General features: G+C 55.5%; 5 protein-coding genes across 5 annotated transcripts; 4 read left to right on the forward strand and 1 right to left on the reverse strand.

Moving 5' to 3' along the window:
- Positions 1–170: 170 nt before the first annotated feature.
- On the reverse strand, positions 171–1,586 carry MKK02DRAFT_18684 (uncharacterized protein; the record flags this gene model as incomplete). Its single annotated transcript, XM_053085993.1, has 6 exons — positions 171–484; positions 530–719; positions 804–898; positions 947–1,044; positions 1,112–1,260; positions 1,401–1,586. 6 exons carry the CDS (start codon positions 1,584–1,586, stop codon positions 171–173), a joined length of 1,032 nt encoding a protein of 343 aa, XP_052942901.1.
- A 292-nt stretch (positions 1,587–1,878) lies between these two features.
- MKK02DRAFT_39101 (uncharacterized protein) lies at positions 1,879–2,655 on the forward strand (the record flags this gene model as incomplete). The annotated part of the gene is made up of 7 exons (XM_053090438.1): positions 1,879–1,885; positions 1,935–2,027; positions 2,116–2,193; positions 2,252–2,298; positions 2,346–2,392; positions 2,441–2,525; positions 2,587–2,655. The coding sequence occupies 7 exons, from the start codon at positions 1,879–1,881 to the stop codon at positions 2,653–2,655; spliced, it is 426 nt and encodes a 141-aa protein (XP_052942902.1).
- A 360-nt stretch (positions 2,656–3,015) lies between these two features.
- MKK02DRAFT_39102 (uncharacterized protein) lies at positions 3,016–4,979 on the forward strand (the record flags this gene model as incomplete). Its single annotated transcript, XM_053090439.1, has 9 exons — positions 3,016–3,435; positions 3,491–3,562; positions 3,611–4,264; positions 4,336–4,398; positions 4,445–4,473; positions 4,523–4,534; positions 4,588–4,659; positions 4,715–4,815; positions 4,864–4,979. The coding sequence occupies 9 exons, from the start codon at positions 3,016–3,018 to the stop codon at positions 4,977–4,979; spliced, it is 1,539 nt and encodes a 512-aa protein (XP_052942903.1).
- Positions 4,980–5,492: 513 nt separating this feature from the next.
- MKK02DRAFT_39103 (uncharacterized protein) lies at positions 5,493–6,514 on the forward strand (the record flags this gene model as incomplete). The annotated part of the gene is made up of 6 exons (XM_053090440.1): positions 5,493–5,696; positions 5,769–5,851; positions 5,909–5,936; positions 5,983–6,142; positions 6,193–6,245; positions 6,305–6,514. 6 exons carry the CDS (start codon positions 5,493–5,495, stop codon positions 6,512–6,514), a joined length of 738 nt encoding a protein of 245 aa, XP_052942904.1.
- A 322-nt stretch (positions 6,515–6,836) lies between these two features.
- MKK02DRAFT_39104 (uncharacterized protein) lies at positions 6,837–8,790 on the forward strand (the record flags this gene model as incomplete). The annotated part of the gene is made up of 9 exons (XM_053090441.1): positions 6,837–7,283; positions 7,341–7,412; positions 7,464–7,525; positions 7,625–8,141; positions 8,196–8,258; positions 8,306–8,331; positions 8,381–8,392; positions 8,452–8,523; positions 8,574–8,790. 9 exons carry the CDS (start codon positions 6,837–6,839, stop codon positions 8,788–8,790), a joined length of 1,488 nt encoding a protein of 495 aa, XP_052942905.1.

Consider the following 8,790-nt stretch of genomic DNA (forward strand, 5'->3'; position numbering starts at 1 on the left):
GAGTCTGCTGTGTACAATACGAATCGGGGCGGAGCAACGACTTCTGTGTAGTGTGTATAAGACCTCCGTAACACGTAGAGCACATGTACTGTACATACACTTCTCGTGCACTTCAGCAAAGTCCATGCAGCAGTAACCAAGTATTGATCGGGACTACAAAGCACCATGCATCATTCAGTCTTGGGCCTTCTTATCAGTACAACATCATCGTCCATCTCATCGTCGTCCGTGCTCTCCCCATGTCCCGAGATAAGCTCTCCATCCAGACGATCCACCAGTCCCCCCTCTGCACCGTTGGGAGGTGGCGGTCCCTCTTCAGCGGGTGCTATGGCGTGTGTGTGGCTAGGCGCCCTCCGTTCCGCTCCTTGACCTGGTCCGGGTGCCGAGATCTCTATCAGCGCATCAAGCATCTGTCTCCTCGTCTCCTCTGCGAGCTCCCCCACATCGGAAGAAGAAAGACCTTTCGTCGAGATGGGCGGCAAGACTGGAAGTCAGCTCGTTCTGCCATGTCGGGTGAGCGGCAGCTAACCTCGTATTCTGAGATCTCCACTCTCGAACCGAGTTGATCCATCGAACAGCCGGTGATAGTTCTCGCAGACGACGGGAATGATCGGGACTTGGGCTTGGACGGCGAGGTGGAATGCGCCCTTCTTGAAGGGGAGGAGGACGGGTGAGGGAGTAGACGAGCGGGTTCCTTCTGGGAAGACCCATAGTGATACCTAGAGAGTCAGCTTGGTTGTTCACTGTGAGGTGGTCTGGCCGAGCGATGCGAAAGCGGGGTAGGGAAGAGAAAGAGAACGCACACCGGTCCGCTTCATATTCTCGCCTGCGGTCGTCATGGCTGTCATCGCATTCTTGCGGTCCTTCCTGTCCACAAACACAGCTCCAGATGCAGCGACTGAAGGTCAGTTGACGCTCACGTAGTCAGCGCGAGAAGTGGGCTCACGATATTGCCCTAATAGAGGAGCCCAGATGAGTTCCCGCTTTGCCATGATACTAGCCCGCTTGGGGAAAATACGGCCGAGATATAGGATATCGAGGAAGCTATATTGTCAGCTACTTCTGTATAGATCACAGCGCTTGTGCCATGTCGGCGGGCGAGACAACTTACCTTTGATGATTCCCCACTAAGATAGCACTCTGTTCCCTCCCAGCTTCTGGCTCGAGGTGTTCTCCTCCCTCGACGATAAGGCGGATGCCAACCAGGGGACTGGTAATGCCATAGAAGCAGCGAGCGACCAAGTAATTGGTATTTAGCCGCTTGAGCGTATCAGCAAAATTCAGTAGATACCGCGAGGAGTAGCTCGGGGGCTGCGAGGCGAGTATATGCTTAGCTCGCCCAGCCCTCGTGACAGGCCTGCCCAGCGATCGATATGACGGAGGACAGGCGTGACACTCACTTGCCCCGCAATAGTAGCCGCCAAGCTGATAAACACCCCCGCAACACTCATGAAACCCAGCGTACCCGCATACAGCGTGAGGTGGAACGCATACCGAGCTCGTCGGTATTTCCGGCTGAGCACGCCTAGCGTCGATAGCGCGATGGTCGAGACAACAGCCAGCGGCTTCAGGATGCTGAGGAACATCCCTCGATGGGGTACGGGCCTCGATGAGGGGTTATATTGTAGCAGCTGAAACGATATTGGTGAACGCTGGACCAGCGCAGCCTTGAGCTCAGCGTGAGCTCTGCCTCGGATCAACAGTGAAATTCCGGTTTCAGGTACCGGATAATCATATTCCGACTCAGGAACTGCCGTAATGTACCCGGACCAGTGACGCGCTGCTCATGCTGCGCGAAGCTCAGAGCAACTGTATCTATCGCTCATCTTGCGCTATCATCTTCATCTTGTAACGTCAATCAGCAGCACTAGTACTAGCATGGTAGGTCCTGAGTCGTGCCAGCGCCTAGATGAATGGGTCAAGACAGAGCTGAGGGCAGTCACGAACGGTCGATATACCCGCGGATGTCAAGGATGCCCTCAAGAAGTTCCGGTTCGCCAACAACAAGGGGACCGCGGCTATCTCAGGTGAGGCTCCGGTGTATGAGAGGACTGCGCCTGGTGGCTGCGTCTGCAGAGTGTAGCTTGACATTTGACGACCGTACTGACCGTCAAGTGAAGATCGTCAAGGCTGAGCTGGCGATGAAGGTCGATGAGGATTTCAAGGACCAGACCATTGATGAGATTGCCGAAGGTGAGCTCAGTGTCTCCTCGGCGTCTGTGATTGTCTGTGAGAGCTGACTACCTTATAGAGCTGCCCGAGAACTCGCCTCGATATGTGCTCATCTCGCATGAATTAGTGAGCCGCTCCCGGTGGGTCAGGGAAAGTATGGGCTGACTGGGCAGAAACACAAGGATGGACGGATATCATATCCTCTGATCTTGATCAACTGGTAGGTGTCTGCGCTGCTGCATAACATGGTCGTTCAGCTGATCATCAGGGCGCCGAGTGGATCACCTACCGATCTGATGACATTACACGCTTCGAGTTTGTCCTATTTCCAGCAGACTGCTGAAGTGGCCAAGGTATGTCTGAGCTCAACATGAGGATACTCTACTCGATGAGTGATTCAGCTGACCCGACCAGGTCCTGGAAGTGAGAGAAGGAGCGGAAGGCCTTACCGAGAAAGCAGTAGAAGATCGCTTGCTCGCATAATGCAAGCCATTGGTCTCGACGTGATCCCCTCTCGATGCGCCCGAACCTGATCCGGCCTCCCTCCTATGATTCTTTTGGCTGCTGACGGCGCTGCGAAGCCTGTCGAGAGCTCTGTACACAGGCCTCAAGCTGCAAGCTGCACGGCTGCCACTCTTGCAAGTTGCCAGAAGCGGTTCGACTCCGCATACCTCAGAATTACGGCATACCCCACCCCCGCTTTTACGGCCCGCCGCTTATAGTTCTCGAATTCTCTACGCTTTCAACGTTGCCTTGACATTGCCACTCGTCTTCCATCCACTCTTATCATTCCATTAGCAGGCAGAGACTCGCCAGCCCTCATCAGCAATACTATCATCAGCGATGCCGAGCCCCAGAACTCCGCGAACTCCTCGGACCCCATCCAAGCGCAAGACTGCCCCGGTCGAGCGGGGATGGTACCGGTCGACCCCGAAGCCCAATCCAGCCCGATCTCTGCTTGATCTTCTGGACACTGCGGGTCCCAGCGTCCCCCGCACTCCGACAAAGAAGCGCAAAGCGGAGCCGGATGAGCCCCTCAGTCCATGGGCAGCGGAGGACGTACCTACTCTCGCGGAGGTGGATAGATTGGCAAAGATGGCCAAGTGCCCAGCGTACCAGGTCCCTGTCATCGTCAAAGGAAGGGCGAAGGTAGCCAAATTGCAGGATATACCCAACTGGGGCAAGAGGAAGGACTGTCCATTACTGGACATGCTACCGATGGAGGTACTTGACAAGTGCTTCAACCCTGAGCACGGCTTGAAGGTAGGTTGGAAAGCTGTTACCTCGCCCGACCAGAGATAGCGGCTGATCGTCCTAGATGCGTGACTGGATCTCACTGGCTGGAGCGTGTACCTTTTTCCGAGACCGCCTGGACGATGGCGTGTTCCGGGTGGGTGGACTTTTGCATTTTGTGATGAACATTTCGCTGATAACCCAGGATATCTATTCGTGCGCGGGTGCACAGAGACACTACGAGCCGCGTTATAAGTCAACCGGCTCCACTCATCCTGCCTCGCATGCCTTCACCCGCCCCCTCATCCTCACTCGACCGGAACGGCCCCCTCTCCCCGTCGCTGAGCCCCTTCCCAATCCACCGCCATACTTTATTCCGCCCGGACCCCGGTCATCCTGGACTTGGCAGCAGTACAAACGATACAAGGAGGAGAAACAACTCTACTGTGCGAATGAGCAGCACGAGCGAGATGTGGCGAATGATATGGCGGCGCAGCAGGCATATCGACCGAAGGGCCCGGACGAGCCGACGCCAACGATCATTACCAACAAGGGGCAGGTCATGGTGACGTCGAAGAGGGACGGACTGATGGATGGACAGATCATGCGTGGGGAGGACGGGAAAGAGGTAGAGCACGGCGAATTGCCTCCTCGACCGAAAGAGCCGGTACCGGCCTGGGCCGTGGAGCCAACCACGGAGGATTGGGAGACGCCGGAGACGGATGGCGAGGACGAGCTGGGACCATACATCGAGTTCCAGTTCGACGCCAACGGAGAACGGACCAAGGTGGATACATGGCCGAGCAAATACAGGGCAAAATGCGCGAAGGAGGTCAATGAGCATTGGCTCAGCCAGACCGTAAGTCTCTCATCAGTCGGTCGAGGTCGTTGTATGACAGATCATGGAAGGTACAGGAGCTCAAAAATCAGGATGCCGTTTCGCAGTTCAAGGTTCACAAGCAGGAGCTATTTGCGCTTAAGCACGTGATGACGGTCCGTACCATTTTAGTCGATCGAGAGACTTAGCTCATAGCTGCAGCCGATCTATCATCCCAAAGTCAAAAACAAGTGAGCCTTCTTCTCGCTGGCAGGTGAAAAATCATCGCTGACGTTGTAGATTCGCTTCAATGTGGGTGCCAAACGCACGATACCTCATGCGAGGACTGTAAGCTGATTAGCCAGGTTCCGCACAGCTTCGGTTGATGCCCTCAAGATACGATGTCATGGTGACTATGCGCATTATCTGGAGAGAACGTGAGTAATCCTCTAGAGCATCTAGTCTTTGCCGAGGGAAGCTGATCTAGCATAGCAATCATAATGCTGTCAAATCCCAGAAGGCCCAAGAGACCAAGCAGGCGAAAGCCCAGCAAGCTATAGCCGAGGGCAGGGCCCCTGTCACGCCCAGACGGAGTCAGCCCAATCGGTCCTGGCCTGCCGGACGTCAGCAGACTGTGGCAGGTCCTAGCTGGGCGCGATATCAGAATCAACTCCAGTGGGCTGACTTCGCCGACTACCCGAACATGTGCCCTTGCAGGGGGCGGTATGACTGCGAGAACTGGGCGTGTAACAATTAAAAGGCAGAACAAGGTGAGGATCGCTTGTATCATATCAGGAAGTCCCAGCGCTGATACCATAGATTGGTTTCAGTAGTTTCAGGATGCTTAAGGATCTGCATTGTGACTGCTCCCACTAGATCTCTTAGTGCGCAAGTTGTACCATTCTCATCCGCAAGCAGCTACTGACAGCCCCACGAATGACGCGTGTTTGGGTTATTACCGGAACAGTGCGTTTCTGCCCGTAGTCCACAGTGATCGATGGGCCCATGTGAATCTGGGCGTTACTGACGATTGGTCTAGACCGAATCCAACTACAGCCGTGTACGGCCCGACTGACAGCTGCAACATATACTACTGAGATCTGTCGCTGATCCACGATGACCGAATGTCTCACTCCATGTCTCAGACTAAACATTCCGCGCAGTCTGATTTCGGAGGATCTGGGTAAACTTCACCTTGCTTGCAAGAATGATATAGACTCACTCAACGCGGCGCAGAGGCTCATCCGCCCCATCCAGCGCCGCCTTCATTATGTCCCCACCCTCGCTCACGCCCTATATCGATTCCGGTCTACTGAACCTGCACGACTTCTTCGACGCCGAAGGCATCCTCCACCCGCTCGCCATAGGCTCAATCGCCATCGTCTTCCTATTCGGGTGTTTGCGGCTCAGCAGTAATCGGACGGTAGCGCCTTTGACGATCTGGGATGGGATCTGCAGTGTCGCTCTAGGTTCCGTGCGTATTTCTTCCACCGTCCAAGCTCAAGTCTTTCTGCCTTAAGATTAGGATAACGAGCTGAATAGTCAGACACTAGCCTCCATCGTCAACGGTCAACAGCTTGTCCGCGGCTTGCTCGGCTTGATCACGCTGTTGACCTTCCAGTACATGACGTGAGTACACCCCCTTCCCCGGACTGTGGGCGTGGGACAAAGAAAGCTGATACTCAGGTCATGGATTGGATGCAAGTTCCCCAAGGTGAGTCTGCTCTGGTGTTCAAGCGAGACCAGCACTGATTGATCAGCTCGGCGGCCTCTTCACTAAGCCTCCTCTCATCGTCGCGTTTCGAGGACATCTGCTCGAGGGTCTCATGGAGAAGCACCGGATCACCAAGGTGGATATCTACGGGGCACTGCGGAAGGGCGGAGTGATGAACATCTGCGAGGTGGAGTGTGTTGTCGTCGGTGAGTCATGCTATGGGTCTGGACCAATGCGGAAAGAGCTGACATTGCAGAACCTACCGGTGTCTTCTCCATCTTCAAGATCAAGGACATGCCGAAAGACTACGTGAGTCCGCCTCACTTTCTACTTGGATACGCGATGGTGGGGCGAAGCTGATGGGTCAGGACGCAGACATCCTCTTCGCGATCAAAGGCTATCGGAACCTTGTCAAGGCCGACGAGGAAGAAAAGGCCAAGCAGAAGAACGAGGGTATGGGACGAAGTCAGTCCACTCTGGCGGAGCCGGACGATGGTAATGGTATATCGGAGGGCCGACTGGAGAAGGACAAGCACGGGATGACGAAGGAGGACAAGATCGCTCATGCGGCAGCCTAGGGTTAGCTATGGTATGCTCTTTCCCATAGTGTAGCATGCTCCTATGATGTATTCCGGACATTTCTTTTGCGTCAACCCTGCCCCACGCTCCTTCCCCACCCAAGCGGTGAAGGGTATTTACGGCATCCGCCTTGTTTACCTCGAAACTTAGACGCGCTTGGACCACTTTGCAGCTTGCCTTCATACATCGTATAGCTTGCCTAGACTGGGAACCTGCTCGTCTAATCCCGGCGACACTCGCTCCTATCATCAGTATACTACAAGATTGTCAGGAAAAAATCGCCGTATCTCCAATCTGAAACAATTCCTCAACCCCGCCGTCATGCCAGCCTGTACTCCGGCTTCGGCGCCCTCGGCTGCTGAGTCAGGCGCTATGCAGCCGGTATCGGTCAACATACCTCCCACGGCCCCCGATGCTACCGCTGCGACGAAAGCGGTCAAGCCCACCGGACGTAAGCGCAAAGCAGCGGCTGCTCCAACGGGCCAGGATGACCTATCGCCGGCTCAGCACGATACTCCGCCGGTCAAGAAGGTTGGCAAGAAGCGAAAGGCAAAAGAGATCGGTGCAGGTGTTCCCGAGGCAGAAGAGGAGAAGGGGTCCGAGGAAAAGGGCGAGAAGGGAGCTCCGGCGAAGAAGCGAGTCGAGAAGGCCAAAGCGGCGTTCTGTCGCGATCTGCCCGACTGGGGAGAGAGGACAGACTGTGTGTTGCTGGACAAGCTACCGGCGGAGGTCTTCGACAAGTGCTTCAGTCCTGATACATCTCTTCAGGTACGCTGCTCTTCTCATTCTTGATTCGCCCCAAGGGGTCTGCGCTGAATGGAGCAGATGCAAGATTGGGTGTCCCTCGCAGGGGTCAGCCGCTTCTTTCGTGATCGACTAGACGATGATTTCTTCCACGTGAGTTAGCTGTGCTCCATTCGAGCTATGGTGGAGCTGATCCTTGTATAGCACATCTTCCACCTCCAAGGGCGTCAGCCGGTCATCCCGTGGGCGCAGAGGAACGAGCCTCAGTGAGGACCTCCCGCTGGCCTTCCCGCCTATCACGCTTTCACCCGCGACAAAGCTCCTCCCCCGTCCACACCCACGACAGACATTCTCTCCACTCCTAGCACTGTGCCCACACCGTCTATCACCTTCACTAAGCCGCCCGGACCTCGCGCCGCCTGGACATACGAGCAGTACACGAAGTACAAGACGGACAAGCGGTCATTCGCCGTCACTCAGCGCAAAGCCCGAGCTGAACGGGCCGAGTTGGCGGCAACGCAGGCAGCTGAGCTCAGGAAGAAGAACCCGACACGCAAGATCAAGAGCCAGTACTTCACTGCCGTGGTGGCTGGACTGAAGGATGGGGAGGTGATCGGTGCGAAGGCAGCGGGGGAGACTGCTGCTTCCGAAGCAACGCCCTCGGGACAGGAGAAGGAGGAGGGAGATGAAGCGGTGGGCGTCCCAATCACCAACGACGAGCGAGGGTGGCAGGTCCCTGACACCGATGGGGAAGACGATCTCGAACCGGAAATTGTAAGGCGGTATGACGATAAGGGGAACAGGATGAGGCTCGATGGGTGGCCGAGCGAGTGGAGGTTCAAGTGTGCTGAGGAGCTCAATGATACTTGGATCACCCTCACCGTGAGCTGTTTCGATATCCTTTCTGGCATATCATGATCTGAGCTGACCATCTAGGATGCGAAGAAGAACTACAAAGTCACCAAGCCTGAACTGGTGACTCTGAAGCACGGTCTAGCGGTGAGTCAATCTCGTGCGGGTACAGGTGAACTAGCTGATTAACCCAGCCTTACAACAATCGATATCCGAACAGGTAAGTCCTGCCTTCTTTGTGATAGACCTGAAATCAGCTGATCGTTCAGGTTGACGCAACTGTAAGTGTCCCTCTGTTCGACGAGATCTTCACGCGGAGACCCCTGGGCTGATCCTCCAGCTTCCGCGTCCCTGCCGTCAGAGCTCTCGCATACCGATCTCACGGCGGCTATCTTGGCCATATCGACCATATGTAAGACAGTCTATGGCCCTGCAAGGCGGATGAGCTGATCAAGGTTACAGGCTTGAGAAGGCTCAGAAAGCGAAACAGACCGCGGCCAACAAGAAGGCAAAATTGTCCGCCGAGACGGCCGTGGCAGCCCCTGAGCCGCAGCAGACCGAAGCACCGGCTACGACGGCTCCAAGGCGGGTACGCCATGTCGATGCGGGTTGGGGTTTCCACTATGGCGGGACTTCGCTCTTCGCCAATCTCGGTCAGGATGATGGTTGCAGCTTCTAG

This window comes from Dioszegia hungarica (assembly GCF_025882075.1).
Source record: "Dioszegia hungarica strain PDD-24b-2 chromosome Unknown MKK02contig_19, whole genome shotgun sequence".
Taxonomy (NCBI): Eukaryota; Fungi; Basidiomycota; class Tremellomycetes; order Tremellales; family Bulleribasidiaceae; genus Dioszegia; species Dioszegia hungarica.